The following is a 23,236-nucleotide window of genomic DNA, read 5'->3' as shown; positions in this document are numbered from 1 at the left end:
AAATCTTTTCTTCTTTTTCTGAAATTGCCAGTAAATTACAATGGAGAACTTGAGGTGCCATTAACTCCTCCCTGTAGGAAAGAAAATATGTGCATGAATTCATTGTATGTCCACTTAAAACCAGAACCTGTTTCTCCTATTAATAAAAAGTAAGGGTGTTTTTTGTCTTTACTGTATTTTATGTGCTCATTGAAGAGAGGAACGAGACCTTTCAATGCTGCTTCCCCTATTGTTTTAGTCCTCCTTAGGGGAAGTTGATTTAATTGTAATTTGGGGTGTGTGTGTGTTAAATGTGCTTTTGTATTTATATTTTTATGGTAATCTTTTCAAGTTAGATGCTGGATTATATTTCATTTATACTGAATTTATTTATTAAGATTATATGCCACCTTTTGTTCAGAAACCCCAAGGCAATATATATTGTGCTCTATCCTTCTGTTTTTCCTTATGCTCACAGCACTGTGACGCAAGTTGGGCTGAGAAAGTGTAGATGACCCAAAGCTGTAGCTGAAGCTAGAGCAGAACGGCATCCCCCTAGGTGTCAGTCTAACACTTTAACCACTATACCATACAAGCTCTTTATAAAAACTGCAAATTTGGGGGTGGGGGGCGGATAGAAAAAATATTTAGGTAAGTAAATATATTAGTTTGAGAAATACATAAAGCTCCTATTAAAATTTCACCTGAAACAGTTCCGATTGATTTATTAAATGTTACTGGAGTTCAGCAACCTCTGAAGAAATATACGGTCTCTGTTTTTGTTTTTTAAACAGAAATATTTGCTGATAATTTATTTAAGAAATGACCATGACTGTCTGGAGGAACAAAATATTTTCAACAGGAATATACAGCTTATTCTGCCTAAGGGATCAACTGCTGATTATGTAATTGACTAGTGAACTGCATTTTGGTTTAGTGGGTCAAAAAGATAGCAGCTTAATTTTTCTCACACATATAATTTTCCACCCTATGCAAAATAACCAGATATTTCTAGTATGCAAATAGTTTCTTTGCTTTCAACTATATTAACTAATTATTAGAGACATTTAAGCTGCACAAGGGAAATGAAAGTTTCTGTGTGGAGTAAAAACAATAGTTCCTTCTAGTTTATATTTGACGAAAATGAAAAATTGGTGTCGAAAAGAGGCAGCAGTATTTGTTAACTTGCATCTATCTGTATGCTGGTCTATCTGAAAACAGGATACAGAATCTAATGTTTTTCCTGTACTCTTTTCCCTTAGTGATTTCATTACAGAAACTACTTCAAACTATTTGGAAGGGCTTATGTGGCAGTCAGAGAAATACCAGAATGCTATGTCTTCACTTTTCCTAATAGGTAATTAAGCACAAATTTTGAATTTAGATTTAGTAAAGGTTCACATACTTTCCCCCCAACACATAAATATGTATCTTTGGATTACTTTCCTCAATAAATAAATGAATAAGTATAATGTTTTTGACTCATTTGTTTAACTGGCTATTTTCATCTAGTCTTAGCATGTGTGGAGAACTGATAATATTTTAGGTCATATTTATGCAGAAATATTAAAAGTTCAAAAGGATTCATAAATTTTTAAGTACTATTGTTGACAATACTGAGCTAGATTGACTAATATGAATATGAAACAAATTTCTGTTTTTCTAAGTAAGCTTATTAGATAATACTTTAGATAAGTATAACAAACTGAAAATCTGTCTGTTAAATATGTCTTTCTAAAATGTATTTTAATGAGAAAGTTGTTTATGTAATCAATGTAGTCAATAGAGTCCACTTAGAAAATTATTTACAAGATACTGTATGCTTCAGAATATGCAGGAAAATGACATCAGCATATCTTTAAAGCATTCACATCTTTTTTTCACACTTTTTCCTGATTTCAAAACAGACAAAGCTCATGTAAGATTACTCCTTTAATGGGTCAATTCTTTAAAACAGCCATATCTATTTTCAAGATTACAAGGAGGCCCCAAAACTGATGTGGCTGTTTTAAAGCAATGTTGTATTTGTGTCCTTGTGCTCCTGTGTACTTGTGCATTCCAAAAGATTTCTTTCAAATAATTTTCAAAGTATATTGAATTGCCTTACTGATATTTAAGTAAGACTTGCTTCTTAAGGCTGTGGATTTACATTTGCATCTTGCAATGTACCCATGCTTGATTTCATTCAAATTTACTTTTGTGTAATATGGTTGTGATTTCTCAAAAGGAAGGGTTTGTATTCATACTTTTCAGTCTCGCAAGGCTAACCAGCAGGATATACAGTATTTGGCAAATAAATATGCACAGATAGAAATGTATGATAACTTAACTGGAATGTAGGGATGAAAATAAACTGGTCTGTATCATTTTTTTTACAGTACCTCAGAATTCTGTTGCTGTATGTCAACAGTTTTCAGTCATAGAACTGAAGACAAAGTTGTCTATACATGAAAATTCCATGACTATCGGAACCTTGGAAGAAGATGAGTGGATTAATTTAAGAGAAAACTTGGCTGTACCATGTGTCTTAGAAGCACTGAGCATAAACGTAAATGATGAAGGAAGACTTGCTAATAAAGCTATTGAACTTTTTTCCAAAGTTGCTAATTCCCAATTAGATGGTAAGTATTTTAAACTTTATTTCAGTGTTTTTTTAAGTGAAAATGAGAGTTTTCCTTTCCACTTGAATTTGTCTAAAAGATATTAGAAGTTGTAGGATTAGTATGCTAGCTCCCAACATTCTATTAATGCTATGGCACTCTGGGAAAGATAGTGTGGCACGCAAGTACATCACTAATGACATCATTAAAGAAAATGTTGGCACTGGAAATATGCTGCTTGAGGCAATATTGTGCCTGCACTACTGCCCTGGGAACTACAGCTAACTATACTTATGACAGAAATCAGTCTGTCAGGATCATGACTGTTTTTTAACTACTACTCCCTTCTTTTACTTGAATAAGTCTTTATCTTTTTCATTTTCATTCTTTGGTTTCTTGTGATAACTTGAAATTGAACTAGATCGATATCTAAACTCAATTTGAGAAGTTCATGTCTACAGACTGTCAAATGAATTTACCACACATTCTTGGAACATGTTTTTCTATTCTCATTTCCAGTATAGTGTATTTTTGCATGTGCAGATAGTACCATTTCGTGTTTTTCTTAATAATTTTTATTAGAATTTTTCAAATATGATTAAAGTATAAAAAATAAAGAAGATAGAAGTGAGAAGAAAAAAAGTGAACTATGACTTCCACCCCTCTTTCCATTGAGTAATTGCCATCTTGATTTTCTCCTTCATCATTAATACTTTTTAATTTCCAAATCCATACATCATCAATTAACTATTTTCTCTTTCAATAAAAAGCCCATATAAGGCTTCTAGTCTTTTAAATAAGTCTTTATTCTTTTTCCCAGACCACAGAAAGTAGTGTTTTCGGGAACACAAATTATTAGGATGGTAAAGGGATTGTTAGTCCTTTTTTCATTTCATTTTTGATTATGTATTAAATCATCAATTCACTTTATAAATCACAACATAATCAAATATCTCAAGGTAGGATACAGCGTGCAGCCCTGGTTTAATTCTGTGTATTTCCAATGGAGGCTTTCATCTGTAGATCAAGCAAAAAGCTAATGCTTCTGTAAAGGCATTGGTAAATACAGATCCATCCAAGAATGCAAATGGCGATCACATGTTTGTGGGGCACTTGGCAACTAGTCATAACTGCAAAAGGGTTGCCAAGCATCCAGATTGCAATCACATGATTGCAAGATGGGTGTAGTGCAGCATTTTGTTATGGTCAGAAGTGCTTTACAGCCTGTAAGCATCTTTCTCAGGCCATCCATAACTTCAAATGATTGTTAAGTGAGTACCACTTGTACCAAAGTGTATTAGGAATGGAGATGAATTCCCTTCATTCTTATTTTACTGACAAGGACTTTTGCCGCATAAAAAGAGTATCTGTTATCACATTAATGAGACGTAATTAATGATATGTAATCCAATAACATAGTTTTTGATGGTATGGAAACATAGAAATTCCTATTTCTAATCCCCCATAGTTACAATATTCATAGACATAAAAGGAGATATTGTATCAAGCCTTAATAACACCATCCAAATTTGATGGGCTACAAATAGGGTGCTGATTGGGAATGGACATAGCCCAATGCGTCTGGTGGGAATCAGGTTGGTGAAAGCTACTGTGATAACATGAATAAATCCTTTGAAAAGCTATATTACAGAAAGCTTGTGGTTTTACTAAAATATTTTAAATTGTTGACCTTCTAGAAAGCCCTTAAACATGATTCTGTCAATTAGCTTGAGGATCCCATAATACAATGAAGCCTGCTAGATGGCTGATTGACAGTTAATGTAATTCTCTCTTTGTATGTATTACTACCATTCTGCTTTTTTGTTTTTGTTTTTTACTTTAAATTGCTTGTTCTAATGATTTTCAGGTATTTGGTATGTATTTTGATTGTTTATTATTACCTACCATCCAGAGTCACCATGTGAGATGGGCAGCTATACAAATGTGATTAAATAATAAAATTATGTTTTCTTAATTACACATTGCTTTGCAGATAGTACTCTTTTAGCTACTACCTTGTTTGGCAACAATTTGCAGTTACAATTATGAAGAAGTAATCCTACAACCAATGCTTGCATTTACAAGCTTCATAGGACTGTAAGGGGAAGGAAAACTGAAGTAAGACCACAAACACTGTCATGGTTTCAGTCGCAAACCATTTCAGTTAACCACCAAATTGTTGCTTCCAATTGTCCCTGTGCAAGGACTTCCCGTATATCGTAATTTCAATGGATATGAGTGATTGTTTGGGTTGATTGTGATAGCCCATAATAATTCAGAATATGTTTTTCACTGAGCTGTGTTCAATTGAAAAAGAAATGCATAGATAGACAATGACAAATATTTGTTTTCTTTTCAGAATGGCTTGATGACAAGCGTTCCTTCTGTGACAGCGACATGAAGATTTTTAGTATCCCTCATTGTATTGCATCCAAGGATTCTTGTTCTCCTAAAAAAAATGAGACTTTTTCTTCACTATCTCTGACACCTACTTCACCACAGTATAGTATCTCTATAGCAGACAACAATGTATCTGCTGAAAGTTATATCAAACAAACCAAATTACAAAATGAAATTGAAAAGCCAGTGCAGATTGGAAACCATGAAGTAGAAAAAAACAATCTAGTCAGTTGCAGGAAAGTCTGTATCTCAGAAAATAGTAGATTAAGAAATAAAAAGTCAGTTCTACCTGAACAGCCTAGAAAATGTAAAGATGACTTTGATCTTTTGAGTAATTTTATCATGCTGAGATCTAAACAGTTGATCAGTCAAAGAGAAGAAAGAAATACTGTGGATATTCAAGAAGAAGGTAGTTTAATTGCTTTTCTTAATATTTAGTTTAGGATCAAATAGTTTAGCATAGTTTAGGATCAAATATTCTTTTCTGATAAAACATTACGGCTATATTAAGAAACACCCATGTAAACCATGGACACCAGAAAGGATCAGATAGGAATGTAGGAATATTTAGAGTACATGGTAAACCTACTTAAAGAGATATTCTCTTAGTATAGGGAACATTTTGATCTGTGTGGAGAAAAGAAAATTAAATATTTCCAATAGTGCATTCTCTAGAATTTGAACAAACAGTAAGTCTTAAGAGTATTTAGAGTTACCAGTAGTTATTACAGTACACACACATTATACTCTGTGTACCCATATTGGGAAGTTACATGCAGTATTGCAGTTCCTATCAAATAGTCAGTTGGTGGGGAGCTACAGCACTAAGAAAAAAGGAGTCAAATTACAATCTGAACAACTGGGTGATATGCAGTCAAGTGCTTTCTAGATTGAGCTATAATATTACAGTGGATTTAATTTTTACTTTAAAGTCAACATAGTTTAAATGTACAGTGAAATGAACCTTGGTTTAAATAATGTTGTAAAATTTGTACTTGCTGATAGAAGTATACTGGGAGAGAGCAATCAAAATGTGCTGACACAATGAAGGCATACAGATATAATTTGTATGTGCTGTAGCTAAAGGATGTCAGGTGTGTGTGTGTGTGTGTGTGTGTGTGTGTGTGTGTGTGTGTGAATCAATAGCTCCCTGTACTACTATCACAGAAATGCGGATATAGACTCTCCCTTTACCTCCCTTCCCCTCCCTTTGGATTTCTCCACTATTGATTCTCTTTTGTTTTCCAAATGGAAAGCAATTGGAATAAATCAGGCTCATTCTATTTAATTGGATCATGCATACCTTATTGCCCCTAATGGTTAGCAAATTCTGCTCTCAGAAGCAACCAGTCCCATTTTGTTCAATAATTGTGCTAATTAATGTGTGATTCAATTGGGGTGCAAGTTAACTAAAAAGTATCTTGATATATTTCATTAAAAAGAATTTCCACTGGATGAATAATGAGTTTGTTGTGTAGAACCAGCACAGATGATAAAAATGACGAATGTCATAGATACAATAATTGCCACTGAAATAGTAAACTATTTATGTTCACATATATCAGACCCTCAAAGCTTAGAGTTTAATTAAGTTCCATGAGTAATTTAAATACTTATTTACTAATGAGGAGCATTGGTTACTATGTTAGATTTTCATTGTTTATGAATATATTTTTTCAGCTGTACATAGTACAAACTGTAGGAACTAATAAGTCCTGTCCTAGAGCACTGCATCCTTTCTTAGTCTTATGTTACCATCTAGTGATCTCATACTAAAACTGCAACTGTATGTTACATTCTGTAGATATTTTGGAATTTCTCTGTAGGAAACCTGACTATGATTTCTTTTAAAGAATGCAAAAAGCACAATAGCAACCTACAGCCACTTATATGTGCCACACAGATATTATAGCTTTTCAGGTCTCCCATTAGATAAGAAGCTATTATTTTGAGGTAGGTTCAGTTTCCAAGTCTTGGGTACACTTCGACCTCTTCCTTCCCAAAACTGCTATTAATCTGTGAATTTTACAGTTGAAAAATGGGGATATTGCTAAATACAAATCATACCATAAGGAAAGAAACATGAGAAATATTAACAGTATTTAATTAACCTCAGCTGAAAACAGTACTGTGCTGATCTCATTCATGAATCCATTTATTTTTAAACGTGCCACTCAGGGCGAGTGTTGATCCAAAAAAAAAGACATCATTCAGTAAGAAATTAGATTGCTTTAACTTATTTTATGAACCTCTTTTTGTATTTCCTAAGTATTTGATGCTGAGAACGAACAACCTTCAATTGAAGGCCACAAAAGTCCTGGGGTTCCTGCCATGGCAGTTCCTATGGAAAACCAATCAAAAGACAATCATACATTAGCTTTCCTCAAAATTAAAGCATCAGGTACTAAAGCACCATTTTAAAGTTTCTTTTATAACAGGAGCTCTGGATTTCAAATTCCTCTGTAATGATCTCAAAAGTTCCCCAGTTAAAGAACGAACAAATTATATGTATGTAGAATTCTGTTCAGAAAAGATGGTCCAATGAATGCACATTTATGAGGGAACTGATTATACCAAGAAGAAGAAAAAAGAAAACATAATCCCCACAGGTGGCCACTTATTTTTCATACTGAAAATGGAGTGCCTCACCAAAATAGCCAATTAGATTGGAATACATTGTATTACAATGACAAATGCTGCTTTTTATGTAGAGAAGCACATTTTAAAAGTACTATATTTTCAAAATGAGGTTTCCACCTCTGTCTGCTATCTAAGAATTAACTCTTGATGTGCCACTGATTCCTATGGATCTTCGTTTTTAAACGGGTTAAGAGTTGTTAGGCTTTGAAACACAGAATTGCCCTCTATGTGCCATTAAAACAGAGGAAATGACCTTTAAAATAGGATACACGACATATTAGATCTCCTATACATATCATCATGAACTTTCCAAGATGGAAAGTCTCTATCTTTCTATGCATTGATCTGAATTTGAAAAAAATAGTTGTGTAGTATCTGCTGGCTCCTTTTTAAGCATATGTTTTCTTGGAATTGCACCACACTTACGGAGAGCAGCAGCACAAGCTTCTGCAAAGAGTTGCTGACAAGTAGTATGTGACTGTCCAAAAGCCTGCCAAATCATCTTTTCCCATTCAAATCTGGCAGTGACGTGCAGTCAGGTGAGGCAAGTGAGGCATAGCCTCACCACTCTCATCATGAAAAAAAAAAGTAAAAGGAAAAAGCTGAGCTAGTTGCTGCCTCACCGTGGATGACTCTGCTTAACCTCACTGGTGCTCTCCCTCCCCAAGTGTAGTGACTTCCTCCCCAGGCCCCCATTCATTTCTCTCTCACACACACACAGCTGGATAAAACTATATAAAAATCTAGCCCAGCTTCACTGATTACAAGTTTGAAAAGGCAACGTGGCTCCGCCTGCAATCAAACTACACTTGGGGAGGGAGAGCACAAGCGAGCACTGAGGAGACCACAGGAGGAGGCAGGAAGCCAGGCAAAGAGCCATGCTGTAGTACACACACTTCCCCCCAGCCTCTTTCTTTTGGAAGGCTCGGATCGGCTCCCCTCCGGCTTCTCTGCCTCTCCTCTCACCCCAGCCTGCCAGCAGGAGGTGGTGGGTGGGCTTTATTGTGTTCCAGGCATTTCCCACCCAGACAGCAGGCTGCATTTGCAATGGTGGAGGTGTTTGGGAAAGGCAGCAGGGGGATGGGGGGGAGGGGATGGCAGAGGAGCTGCTTTCAAGCCACTGGAAAAGATATCCAATCCAACTTTTGTGTGTGGGGGGGTTTGTTTGAGAGTGAGTGAGAGAGGGAAGGGGTAGGAGAGATAGTCCAATCCAACTTCTGTGTGTGTGTGTGTGTGTGTGTGTGTTTGAGAGAGGGGGAGGAAGGAGGGGAAGGAGAAGAAAAAGAAAAAGAAAGAAGGAGCAAAGGAGAAAAACAAATGCTGTCGCTTTAAATTGGAACTGAGCATGCCTGGCTGTGGAATTCTGGGAGTTGAAGTCCACAAGTCTAAAAATATTTGAAACCCAGCACTGTGTCAGTGCCTCAGCAGTCATAAACCTCACTGCACGTCACTAAAATCTGGATTACTGCTAGCCGAATACATGGGACTAATATGTCTGTGGTTGAGAAATAAAGAACTCCAAAAGGAAGATAAAGCAGAAGTAAATATCCCATTGTACATTTGTCCTAAAGAAAACATGATTTTTTCAAATCATGATCACAATGCCCTTTAGTGTTCATGAAAACCACGTGATTATCAGCAAAGTTCAGTTTCTAAACCATCAGTCATAAAACATAGATATTTGTTTCATTTTTGTTTTGCAGGACTTTAAAAGCTTTTTGTTAAATCTTTGCTTTGTTTTAACCAGAGTGTCAATCTCAGGCATATCATATCTTGGAAACTGCAGCGGCTCCAGTTTTGAAAGAACTTATAAAGCTTGACATACAGAATTGGAGGTTTGCCACACTTGATTCTGATAACACCAGATTTTTTTTGAAACAACAAGAGAAAGTGATCAGTGACACATTGAAACAAGGTGGGATTGCTTTTTTTTTCTAAAACTATATATAGTTTATATTTTATATCGTAGAAAGGTACAATTCCATTTTTATTTATTTATTTTTCCTTAATGCCATCTTACATATTAACAAGATATTGGGGATTGAATCAGGAATCATCTTCATAATAAGCCGTGCTTTGATTGATTGATTGATTGATTGATTGATTGATTGATTGATTGATTGTATACAGCCAGCCTGTCAAAAAGAATTCAGAGTAGCATACAATTAAACTGGTGTTTCTCAACCATGACAACTTTAAGGTAGATGGACTTCAACTCGTAGAATTCCCCAGCCAGCATAATTAGCTGGGGAATTATGGGAGTTGAAATCCACAAGTCTCAAAGTTGGCCAAGATTAAGAAACACTAAATTAAATGCATACGCAAACACACGATATAAATCATACAATACATTCTGCTAAATCTAATCAGCAATCAAAATAATCACATTGGGTGGGAACACAAGTTATCCTAAACAATACAGATCATAAAAAGCAAGCAGAGTCAGGGTCATATAGACTTCAAGAGTAGTGTAGGGAGAGACAATGATATTCTCTAGGACAGGTTCAGCAACAAGGAAGGCATCTCTTCTGCAACCCATGAAATAACACTGCTTAAGAGACAGAAGTGGGATTAAAACTTCTGCATAAATTGCAGATAGCCCCACAAATGATCACATAATCAGCACCCTGAATTATACCTCTGGCACCCAGTGCAGCTCATGAAATAATTATGTTACATTGGCATGAGATGTGTCAGTAATGACCTAATGCATCTCCTTTACAAGATGGATCTGCACAAAGATGGGGAAAAACTGAACCAGGACCCTCTGAGCCACAACTGCCACCTCCTTTTCGACCAAATATCTCGGTCAAAAAATGGTGTAAAAGAAGCCAAAAAAAATATATGAAAAAAATATTAACTAACACCATTTGCAGGTCTAGAATGGAAAATACCATATTATTAGAAAGTATTGGGTGAACTCTCATTTTAATTCTACTTCCAAATAATTATAAAAAGCAATGCTTTTGAAATGTTAAAAGGTACTAATATAAAAAGCAGTCTTAACCCTTTTGCCACTTGTACTGTAAGTAGCCATGGCACGAGCATCTGCTGGCAATGTTTTTTTCTGATGTTCCCACTATATGTTTTCATGTCATCTGTAGCTATACCAGTATTAAAGTCATATTCCACACTTATTCTAACACCATATGGCAATCCTCTCCAGTATGGGTAAAATAAGTGAGGCCTTGCCATCCTTTATCTTGAAATGAAATTACCTGGCCACAGTGATTCAAAAAAGGAACAGTAAACGTGGGATAAAGATCAGCAATGGAGAGAGGATGTTTCAAATCAGTGTAGTTTTCTACTTATGGAAGGAGGGGTGAGAGCACTTCAATTCTACAGCAAAAAAAAGCCCCTTAACTGCATATCTAAGGTATGCAAGAGGACGTCTGACTTACGCTAAAATATCAAATTACTCCATATGTCAAATTGTCTAATTTAATGCTCAAAATTACTCCATTAAGCGCTAGATGTCAAAGCGCTCAAATTTAATAACAGGATTTTTGTGCCTGGGCCTTAATACCCACCAAACTAACTATAAGAAATAGTTATTGTGTTTACTAAATAGTTTTTGTAGTTCAGGAAGAATAATCTCTAATATTATTTTTCTCTTTTTTTATAGGTAGCAAAGATGCAAAATATTTTTTGATACTCAGACATGCTGCTATTCTTCATTTGCTGGTTACAGTTCGTGATCTTTTATTAACCTGTAACTTGAACACTGCATTAGGTAATTTTTATAAAGAGATGTAGTCCTACATTGGTTTATTGAAAGATAGCGTTCTATGACTACCATAGATTGGAAGATGTAAAATCCATTTTTATTTTGTACAAATTTTATTGTCAGGCTACATGTAGTGAAATCTCTTTAATTTTTAAAATAAAAATAGCAATGGAAAAAATTACCATGAACATTTTAAAAAGTAATGTTTTACCTTGAATGAGCAGATCTTGGGTATAAATCTTGGTTTAGTGTTCAGCTTTAAAATGCATTAGGAATCATTTAAAAAGGGAAGACACGAGGAAGAAAAATAGGATTTTAAACTGACTTATGTGAAATATGCAGAACTTGTGATAAATAATGTTTATTTGAACAGATTATCTGTCCAAGGCAAAAGACAATCATAAAGATCTCCAAGACTACGACCTGGATATTATTTGGAAACAGCTAAAAATTGTAGAATTTGTTGTGCAGGACCACAAAGTCAGTCCCAAAGTGACAGAATTACAGCATCAAATGTCTAAGTGGGTACAGAATAATGCAAATGATCAGAATAAGGTAAATAACACAGAAAACTTGGTATTTGTGGGGTATTGTGGAGAAAGTAGTCAAACTACAGCTGCAGTGAACTCTGGGAGAAAGAAACATTTCAGTTAAGTTGCAAGCTCATGTTCAGTAGAGATAATGTTAGTCATACTTCTAGATTATATCTGAAAGGACCAGGATAGGGGTTTGTGAAAGTTTGCTCAACCTCTGAGTAGCTTTCAATACAATCTCTCATGGATTTCCTGGATTAGGGCACTGTTTTGCGGCAGTTCCCCTTCTTTCTGAAGGAACAGCTCCAGTTCATGATGATATGTGGGAGAAAGACCAACCATTTGAGCCCCTCTGTTGTGGGCTTAAAAGCAGGGGTGAAATTCAGCAGGTTCTGACAGGTTCTGGAGAACTGGTAGTGGAAATTTTGAGTAGTTTGGAGAACCGGCAAATACCACCTCTGCCTGGCCCCAGAGCGGAGTGGGAATGGAGATTTTGCAATATCCTTCCCCTGGATTGTGGAGGGAATGGAGTTTTTGCAGTATCCTTCCCTCAGCAGTGCGGAGGGAATGGAGATTTTGCAGTATCCTTCCCCTGCCACACCCAATAAGCCATGCCCACAGAACCGGTAGTAAAAAAAAAATGAATTTCAGCACTGCTTAAAAGTCCTATTCAACATCTACATGAAACTGTTTCTTCAGTATGTTGTTGAGACCCAACTCCACATGTTGATTCCTGACTGAATATATGATGCTGCCAAAATGCTATCCAGGTATTGGAAGATAGCCTGGATGGAGAGTAACAGGTTGAAACTCAACTACAGAGTGGCTTTAGGTATGAAGGGCCACCAATTCCAGTTAGATTCCATTTTAATTCTGAATGGGGTTATACTTCTGATAACTGGTTTGCAATCTGAGGATATTCTTGCCCTCACAGCACCTGCTGGAGAAGATGACAGCTATGCTGAAGAGGCATTTTGCACCAATTGCAACTTTTCCAGGCATAGGAAGGGTAGTCACTGACAGTTATGCCTTAGACACTGTAATGTGCTGAATATGGAACTGTCTTTGAAGAGCATCTGGAAACTATAGCCTTTCCAGAAAGCAGTAATTCAAATTATTATGGGTGTGTGCATCCCAGGTACCCACATAACACTTCAGTTTCAAGAGCTGCACAGTTGCCAGTTGATTTAGAAGTGCAATTCAAGGTACTAGTTTCAATTTAAATCTTTCATGGTTCAAACCTGGTTAACTATGGGATCTGGTTCGGTGGGCTCTCGGTGTGTTCTCTTAATGTGGTTTTCTTGAGTTAGTACTGATCTGAGAAAAAAGATTTAGATATACACCCCTCCAAAATTAGGGCTGTTTTATTATACAAAAATACAGTGTTGTTGTTATCCTACTTTCTACTTTTAATCTTAATTTTAACACTATAGATTTATGTCTATTTTTACTGGCTAGGAGTTTCTTATCATTATAAGTTTTGTCTCTATTTCTTAGAATTACTACCATCTTATTCAATCAATAAGTGTTTATTATATGTAGCTACCATTCCATATCTACCATTTCCTATCTTGATATTTTCGTAGCTAAACAATTTCCTATCTCTACAGATTTTAATTTTCCAGGTCTTCATCTCTTCCCATCCATTATCTGTTTCTCAACTTCAGCAATTATTGTATAAGATATGTGGGCTTCAATTCCCACAATCCCTAGCCAATATAAAGTTGCTGAGATTTAGAAATGCTGCTGTTGAGGGAGAATTTTTTACTCATTCCAGGTGGTGATTTCATCAACACACCTTTATTTCAGATTGTCTATTTCAATCACAGAAACATATATTTTAATTCAATTCTGCTAAATGCTAGTCCTCTTGACATTTGCTCACTGCTCCTTCCTAGTGTTAAAAAATTGATGTAAACCTAAGTATTTCATCAAGCAAGGGGAATTGTCATTGTGTCTATCCATTCAGATATTAGATTAGTTTTTATTGTTTTGACTATAACCCCAGATTTTACATGATTATACTCTATGGTGTTTTTATTAATTTAGTTTGAATCTGTCTGTTTTAATCCAAATTACATACTGGATTGCTATATGCTGTTCAGAGTTGGCTAATCTGAGCAGTCTATAAGGATAAATAAATTATATGCAAATCCATGTCACATTCTTATTGATGAAGTGAATTAGGGACCCAATGTGAACAAAGAAGAAAAGGCAAATCTATAGTCATGAATGCTTCAGCTTCTCAAATTAAATAAAATGGATCAACTTTGCTGATCTTAACTAGAAATTCCCTGGAAAGTGCAAAAGATTATTGGGACAACATACATGCTTTCAAATGAGAGAGAAATAATGTTTACTAATTGTATTGCCAATAGCCTGAAGTAGGAATATACCAGCTTTTCACAGAAAAAGCTCTCATTAGAACCAGAGAATAGGGGAAGTCTACATATAAGCAGAATAATCTTTAGTTCAGAAAAAAAGGACATTGCATTGAATTTTTCCACATTAATATATTTTTATTTTTCTTGTTTATTATTGCTTCAATCCTATAGTCATGGAAATACTCTAACAATGATTTGGATTACTGTTAGAGCCGTTAAATATCAAATGGATATTATTAAATTGTTTAATTGTCTTTTAATGCTGTATCAGGTAGTAATTGTAATTAGAATGGATTTTGATGAAGAAACAGAAGTCCTAATCAATACCGTTAATACAGTGCAAGGTAAAAGTTACTTTTCATTTTCATATTGCTTTGAAATCTGATGTTATATAATAAGTTTATTCCCTATTTCATTTCAAATACAGTTGATGAGGGTACCAAATCTCTAATATTATTACATTTTCTCCACTTATTATAATGGAGCTAGCAGAATAACATGCAGCAAATTTGTATATGCAGCTTGAAGTAAAAATATTAGCCACCTGCTAAAAAACACAGCATAAAAATATGATAATTTAACCAATTTTATCGGAGCGTACTGGTTTAACAATCAAGAGATGATGCTATAGGCTTAATGAATAACTTTGCTTACAAAATATTTTTAAAAATTTCAGCATAGTTATGTAAAGACAGCATCAGTTTAATAATTTTATGCTGTTACTAATTTATCCACTCAGCTGGATAAATGACTAATCATTGCCCACATATCAATTTCCAAGACTGCAAAAGAATGTTTAATCTATTTGTTTCTTTATATAGGCTTAAAGGCCATATATTTGAATTCTAAAAAAAGAGGAACGTTGTTCGAGAGTAAACATATCATAAATAGGTAGGCATGGTTAATTATTATTAAAAAATATTAATTTCTTGAAATTATTTCAGAAAAGTATTCTGAAGATGTAACTAAAAGTACATATATTAAGATTCTTTCTTGACTTTTCATCTTTAGTTTGGACATATATTCTTGTATAATTGTACATAATCAACATATTGGGCCTGATTTCCCCTGGACCAATTTCTCATTGGTGATAGAATACAACTACAATGAGAATTCCTGCTGGATTGATCTATGCAAAAAAAAGAATATATCTTACTTAATTTTCCAAACAGCTGCCCCAGAAGCAATTGAAACTGGTATGTGAATGTAAAATTGAAAAGGAAATAAGATTGGATTAAAATTGGATCTTGCTTTGTAAAATAATCTAATGTTGGTACATAAGTATTTTCCAGAGAGAAAAAAACTTAATTTATAAAATTGTTTTTAATTATACAGCGGTATATAATTAGTCTATATGGTGAACTATTTATGTGCTAGTTTAGAGTATTTATCATATTACATTATTCAGTTTGAAAGTTGTTTATGTGCATTATCTCTGCAATCCTTGGTGTGACCTTGAGATATAAATTTTATAAATAAATCCAGGGAAAAAATCATATTAGGTTCATTTTTAATACTGATTGGTGCAGAAATTGACAGCAGCAAATGTTTTTTTTTTCTTTTGTAAATAGGTAAGATTTTGAGTTTTAGACAAGTAATTCTATTAATTGTACTTCACATCTTATACAGCACTTCAGGGTATGGAAATTCTAATGTGTAGTGTATCTCAGTCTTTAATAGAGAGAGAATCAAATCTGCACATATGTTCTTTCTATCTGTTAATTTGCTCCTCAGTTGAAATGAATAGGGCATGACAATACCAGAGATGAGTACCCACCGGTTCGGAAATCTGCAAATTTTTGTGCGCACCAAACTGGCAGTAATGCCGGGAGCAACCCACCCCTGGACAGTCACAGTAAATATAAGTGCTCCATATTAACATCAAATTAAAATGACTTTTCTCACTGAGAAGCTGCTAAAGAGCTAAATGATAGGAGATTTGCTTTAGGCAGAGATGAAAGTTAATGCATTAAAAGCAGGATAGCACTGAATTTGGATCCTGGAAAGTATAGTTCAAGAATTCTTTTCATATAGTAGGAATGTAAATAGCTTGTATTGATTTTGTGCTGACCCAAACAGCTGCCAGGAATGTACCAAAAACACAAAACATTATAGCAATTAGGAATTGTATTTCCCAGAGGGAATCTCTGCACATCAAAAGCACAGTGAAGCTTTTATCTGGAATTATACATTCTGTAATTTTAGCAATGAACTCATGGACATTCTGAAAACAACAATTTCTAAAATACTATTTATTCATAAAAAATAGATAATTGATCCAACCGATTGTATGCTGATTATTATTTTTTTGCTTAGTTCTTTAACTCCATTTAGCTTCTAAGATTCTAAGTCATTTTGGTGTGCCTTTCTGCATTACCAATAAATAAATATTACTGTAGTAGCATTTGCAATATTGCTTTTAATGAGATGTTGATATTATTTTGTTTTTTAGAAGAGTTTTTGCCAGATAATCTTGGATATGATCTTCTGAGGTTGTCAATTCCTTATGTTTTCTTAACATCTGAAGGACTTCTCAATACCCCAGAAATCCTTCAGTTACTAGAATCCAAGTAAGTAGTGAAACTCCAAGGCTGGAGAAGTTCATATTTTCAGATCCCTTTCATTGTCATGTGTCCTTCCTAGCCCATTGTAATCTTACATTTGTCGTGCCTTATACTTACATCAATTTACTTTTAAAAATAGTTTTAATCATGCATTAAGGTCCACTAAGATTCAACTTACTTATTTGTGCTCCAGCATTAGGCATATAAAGGTCCGTAGTATTGTCAGGGACTTTACACAACTTCTTCATGGCTGGTTTTTTTTTGTTGCCTTCTGGTAGGAGGCTTCATGTTATCCGAAAGCAGAACAACTAGATTTTGTAACAGCTTTGATCTATGTAGTGTAAATTTTGTTAACTCTCAATAGTCTTTTTTCCACTAAGTTTTCAAAACGGACTGTGATTAATTACATTTTACGTTTTAGTGTCATTTTTATGTAACTTGGCATTTTTGGTGTAGCTGCTGCTATTATATTATTACTTTATCCTTGGAATGGTGACATTGTTCGATGGGTAGCATTTCTTCTTTTGAGAGTGAGATATCGTGTTTTCATTTTAATGTATGCTGTTGTGAGGCCAATAAATTCCAATAAAGGTTATCTTGTCTCACATGAGTTGCAGAAGGCACGAGAGAACTGTACTTAGCATATTACATCCTCAAGCCATATTACATCCTCAAACCCTCACAGCTTCAACCGTAAACTGTCTACCGTGTACCACACCCCATTCCTAAGAGGTCCGTAAAGGGGTCATGCCTAAGCACACCAGCATGCTTACCAGGAGTGGGTTCTGGATTTCTTTACTGCTGGTTCGCTCATGGACGCGCTTCGCACACACACATGCTTAATGCGCAGTAATGCGCAGTAGTGAAGAAAACAAGATGGCACCGTCATAGGCGCCAACAGAACCAGTTCGGAGGCATGGGCACCACCAATAGGCACCACTAATAGAACCATTTACTACCTACTCAGCCGAACCGGTCCAGGCCTGTAGGAACCCATCTCTGGTGCCTACCATCCCTGTCCTACTGTCCCCATTTACTTGCATTCATTTCCTTTGTTTATGTCCATGTTCATACTTATACCTGCTATCCTGTACATGTTTGACAAACTAATAAATAAATAAATGATTGTTGGGACTTGGGCTGTGGGTACAGTGGAATAGTAATATATTCAGTGGATTACTAACAGGAACTTTCACATGCAGGTATAATATTACTTTAATTGAAAGAAACTGCTGTGAGGCCTTCAACTATTTTGGAGGCACAGAACATTATGTGGTGATGACTATAGATGAATGCACAGCTATTGTTATGCAGGTAAAAAAATATTATCGCGATACTATTATCACGTATCCCTATAGTATAGTTGCTTAACATTCATATCACAGGCACGTACAGGTAGTCCCTGACATATGACAGTTTGTTTAGTGGCTGTTCAAAGTTACAACAGCACTGAAAAATGTGACTTATTTTTCACAGTTATGACTTCTGCAGCATGCCCAGGATCACGTGGTCAAAATTCAGATGCTTGGCAACTGGTTCATACTTATGATCGTTGTTGTGTCCCAAGGTCATGTGATCACCTTTTGCAACCTTCTGACCAGCAATGTCAATGAGGAAGTCAGATTCACTTAACAAATGGGATACTAACTTAGCAACTGCAGTGATTCACTTAACAACTGTGGCAAGAAAGCTTGTAAAATGGGGCAAAACTCACTTAACAAATGTCTCGCTTAACAGAAGAAATTTTGGGCTAAATTGTGGTCATAAATAGAGGACTATCTGTAAACATTTTTAATTATTTGATAAATATCCACAATATATGTTTTAATATATATATACTAGAATTATTTTCACTTTTTTACGAAGAGAAACTGAATAATCTGTCTTGCATGCAACCTGTTTCTTGAATTAAACTTTATTGAGATATATCAGTATTTCTCAACCTTAGCATGGTTAGGGAATTCTGGGAGTTGGAGTCCAGACCTATTAAAGTTGCTGTACCAACAGAATCTTACATGTCTGATTGTGTCCCTCCCTCTTATACTCTATTGAGTAAGGAAGGGACAGCCTGAGCTTCTTCCTAATGTTATCTTCTTTCCGGGACTTAAGGAACAATTTTATCCTTGTTTTGTAATGGTTTATGAATGTCTCCTTTAATGCCGTTGCCGTGGCTCTCTATAGTTTAGCCACTTCATGCATATGATAACACTCAAGAAAGCTTCTGCCTTTAAATAAAATTTGTTGGTCTGAATAAATACTATCAGCTTCCAGAAAATATATAATTTGCCAAATTTATGGCTACAATACTGTATCTGAATAGTAAAACTTCAGTCACCACTAGATGGCTGCCTTCGAGGGTTTTTCCACGTTTTTGCAGCTCAGGTATAATAGCCTTGGCCAGCTTATTATAGTATCAGTCATATCTCTGGTCAATTATTTTATAATGCTGCACATCAGTTTATTTACTTGCTTCATGGCAATTTTATTAGTAGTAGCTTTATTTATTATTTATTTGTTTGTTTATTTGCTCTCAGCTTTATTATTTTTACAAATAACCCAAGGCAGCGAATATATCCAACACACCTTCCTCCCTCTATTTTCCCCACAACAACCACACTGTGAGGTGGACTGGGATGAGAGAGTGTAACTGGGTTCCCCCCCCCCCCCCATTTTGTTGTAGAACATGGAAGAACTCAATTATGAACACTCATCTGATAATATTGTCTTAAGACTGATGGCGCTATCACTCCAATATGCCTCCTGTTGGATTATTTTATACTCCAGAGAAAGATTAAATTCTAAGTAGGTAAAAAGCTTTAAATTAATTCTTAAGCTTAAATTTTGGAGTATACATTTTAAAAATTAAAGGTTAGAATTGTGATATTCTTGCACAATTGTTGCTGAAACAAAGTAGCTATTCTGGAATACTTTAATGCATTAAAATTTGTAGTTGTTAAAATGCAAAACAAATCATGGCAGCAATAACCTAGTCTGTTCAAAATAAATCTCTATCTTGTGATTGCTTGATTATAATTGGAGAAAGACTTTTTATTACTCTTTCATGCATTAAATGTTTGAAGTAATTCAAGTTTCAGCTATTCTGACTTTATCTATTTCTCACATCCTCATGTACCCTGTTTCCTTGAAAATAAGACCTCCCTGGATAATAAATCCAATCAGGCTTTTGAGCAATGTGCTAAAATAAGCCCTCCCCCCAAAATAAGCCCTCCCTGAAAATATTGCAGCGCAGCAGCAGCCGTAAGGTGACCACGCTCACCGCCTCCTGCACCTCAAAAATAATAAAACCTCTCCAAAAATAAGGCCAAGCACTTATTTGGGGTGGGTGGGAATAAGACCCTGTCTTATTTTCAGGGAACTACGGTATCATTAACCTTTTTCATCAAAAAAACCTCTTGGTTTGTGACACATACCTTAGCATTAATAGGAATACTCTGTTGTTACTGTTGTATGGTATACTGAAGACACAGATTTTCTACTATAACACTATGAACTATTTTGTAGATATATCTGTTAAGTCAGTCTACATGTAGAGTGTAGGCCATTAAGGTTCATTCTGTTTTTGTTTTTATTTCTCAGATGATGAGACACTGAATCTATTTCTGAACTTTGCGAAGTAGATATACCAAATACTTTTAACCTGTTGTAAATATTTTTCCCCAGCAAGTTCATGGGATAAGTCAGAGCTGTTTGAATTTATTCAGTCATCCTTAATTGCAATTGAATGAAATAGTTTTCTCTTTGTATGGTTCAGGAAAGATTTGTGTGGGAAATAGAACATTTTGTTAGGTTTTTCTCCCTTCATTGCAGCATTTAGCCTTGCATATATCAAATAAACATAATGTTATCTAGTTAGGATATTAATATTATACAAAAATATAATATTTTGTAACATTTTTGCCTCAATCTATATGTTTAAGCAAAATTACCATGCAGCAACTTTGGTTTTCTTAAAATGTAAAATATTAAAGAGAAAATTTAATGTTCAAAAAAGGCTTTAAAAAGAAACACTCCCTCTTCTCTTTCTCTCCCTCCCTCTCTCCTTCCCTTCCCTCCTCCCCCCCCCTCTATCTTTGTGTGTGTGTGTCTCTATGTGTCTGTTTATGTGTGTGTAGAAGAACAATAATAAAATATGCTATTTTATTTAGATATAGCCTAACTGGAAAAACTCTGCATCATCTTGCTTTGATTTATGCAGCATTGATTTCTTTTGCTCAGAAGTCAGAAGACTTTGAAGTGAAGGTAATTTGTGTATAAATGTAATGTGTCACTATGTTCCCACATTAGAAATAATGTAATCATTATGTCTCAGACAATAAAGGGTTATCATATATGCAGCATTCAGTACCCAGATTTGTTGTGTATACATTTACTGGCCTTCTCACTACCATTCCAATCATGTGATTCCTAATTTGGGAATCAGGATACTTTGATTTAGTATATTTGACCCTTTGGATTTTGCACTTTTATTGTTTTACTAAACTAATTCAGACTGTGTAGAAGAGCAGGTAGAGGTGGAGGGTGGAGTTAAGTGAGTCATCAGCCTAGAGTCATTACATTCCCACAAACAGTGTAAGGCCAACCATCCTTGAATTCAGGGGTGGGTTCTGGATGGCGTTACTGCCGGATTGCTCATGCGCGTGCTGCGCACACATGCACAATTCAATAGAAATTGTTCTGTGCATGCACAGAACTCAAAGAAAGATGGCAATGGCGGCGACCAGAGAACCAGTTCGGAGGCGTGTATATCCTGGGTCGCAGCCGGTTCTGCGAACCAGGCCAGCATACCACTATCGGTTTGGCCAAACCGGACCGAACCTGTAGGAACCCACCTATACTTGAATTCCATTGACTCTTACCTGGTGCCAATTTAGCATTGAATGTGAGTTGACTAGATTGATGTCAGGAACAAAGGATCAAGATCGCACATAAATTCCAGTTCACCAGATTTATTGCTCAAGCTCATACATAACAATATTGTCAACTCACATTCAATGCTAAATTGGTACCAGGTAAGGGTCAATGGAATTCAAGAGGAGGCTGGCTTTAGACCATTTGTCTAGGCCAACAGCTGATGACTCTCTTAACTTCACCCCCCAGCTCTGCCTGCTCTTTCCCTAGAGGGTGGTTTAAACACATATTTCCCTCTTTCTGACCTTGTTTTGGGGCTCTCAAATATGTGTGACAAGACTCAGCCAAAAGTGCTTGTATATGTAGATATATCCTAAAGTTTGATTCATACAAGAAAGTTTAGTAGTGACTAATCCTTCATTCATTTAACCACATTCTCCCTTCTTTCCTGTGGACAAGAATACTATTTTAAAAAGCTTTGTCCTTTAAAGTTAATGCACAATAGAAGTTCCCCCACCCTTAATCAATTATGCAGAACTATACAGGAATAACATATTTATAATTCTCAATCCCAGTTAGTTTATCAAGGCATAAATAATAGAGATAACACTTCCTACATTTTTCCAACTAGGCTAAGAGGGTGAACATGCAGCATCACTTGGGCATTAAACTATCAAAAGATTATTTTTGTGCTTTTTATTTCATATAATTTTCATTCTAAGTTTAAAAGGCAAATGTATTTTAGATGGCCCTTACACCGGGTGTTGAAGAAACAGCACTTTTGGTTCGTCAGATAGCTAACCATACATTATTGGCGTCTAAACAACATCCTCAGGAGTGGCTGAACAAGACATGGCTTTCTGTCCTGCCATCAGAAGTAAGTGATTTGGCTTGTTTCTTGTGTTAATGTCCTGGAGACTATTTAGGAAATGTGGATCCCAAGATGTGTTAGTTTAGTTCAGCATTTGTTTTGGGTGGCAATCCCAGGGAAATTGGCTGATTTTCTTAGAATAGGGGAGTTAGTGGACAAAGAATAAAAGTGCCCCGCTTTATGTGGAACAGCAACTCCTTGCTTCAATTTCCCCAGGGAGCTGATACACAAAGATAAGCTGGAGATCAGGAATAAAATATCTTCATGGGAGAGTCAGTTCAAAAGCAACTGTACAAAGCAACTGGTCAAAGGAATTTCATTGGCCAATCCATTAGGCAAGGTCACCACAATATTTTTCAAACAACCAGAAGTTTGCACCTGAAGATTTTTACATATGAAATTTCAATATTGCACTCAAGGCTGTGAGAAAGATTCTTGCAGATACAGATCTTGCAGAAGAAATAAGTTTCTACTTATGTGAACTGCTGTTCATATGTGCATTTTTACATTCATCAACCTGGGACCCTCTAATGCTGGTGTTCTATAGGACTAAATAGAAGCTCAGCTTTTTTTTCAGACGCAGAGAGATTTGTTCAACTTCATGATTCCTCAGAGCAAATTCTTCTTAGGGAAGTCAAAATGTTAAAAGGAATCCTCCATGGCCATGAT

General features: G+C 35.5%; 1 protein-coding gene across 7 annotated transcripts in view; it reads left to right on the top strand.

Annotated features, from left to right (window-relative positions):
• SHOC1 (shortage in chiasmata 1) overlaps window positions 1-23,236 on the top strand; it is a 50,693-nt gene that overhangs the window by 16,405 nt on the left and 11,052 nt on the right. For 5 of the 7 annotated variants that reach the window (XM_081943557.1, XM_081943556.1, XM_081943554.1 and 2 more), the window contains 16 exons: window positions 32-149; window positions 1,242-1,336; window positions 2,358-2,600; window positions 4,939-5,388; window positions 7,249-7,380; window positions 9,367-9,534; window positions 11,245-11,352; window positions 11,720-11,901; window positions 14,535-14,607; window positions 15,085-15,154; window positions 15,275-15,459; window positions 16,716-16,833; window positions 18,030-18,141; window positions 19,508-19,629; window positions 20,994-21,087; window positions 22,442-22,573. In XM_081943557.1, coding sequence (XP_081799683.1) covers window positions 32-149; window positions 1,242-1,336; window positions 2,358-2,600; window positions 4,939-5,388; window positions 7,249-7,380; window positions 9,367-9,534; window positions 11,245-11,352; window positions 11,720-11,901; window positions 14,535-14,607; window positions 15,085-15,154; window positions 15,275-15,459; window positions 16,716-16,833; window positions 18,030-18,141; window positions 19,508-19,629; window positions 20,994-21,087; window positions 22,442-22,573 — 2,402 coding nt within the window. The remainder of the gene's footprint in view (window positions 1-31; window positions 150-1,241; window positions 1,337-2,357; window positions 2,601-4,938; window positions 5,389-7,248; window positions 7,381-9,366; window positions 9,535-11,244; window positions 11,353-11,719; window positions 11,902-14,534; window positions 14,608-15,084; window positions 15,155-15,274; window positions 15,460-16,715; window positions 16,834-18,029; window positions 18,142-19,507; window positions 19,630-20,993; window positions 21,088-22,441; window positions 22,574-23,236) is intronic. The other 2 variants (XM_081943559.1, XM_081943560.1) reach the window with 2 other exon arrangements.

Source organism: Natrix helvetica, assembly GCF_964273705.1.
Source record: "Natrix helvetica genome assembly, chromosome: 2".
Classification (NCBI taxonomy): domain Eukaryota; kingdom Metazoa; phylum Chordata; class Lepidosauria; order Squamata; family Natricidae; genus Natrix; species Natrix helvetica.
The sequence above is the reverse complement of the archived record's forward strand: the minus strand, read 5'-3'. Positions and strand labels throughout refer to the sequence as shown.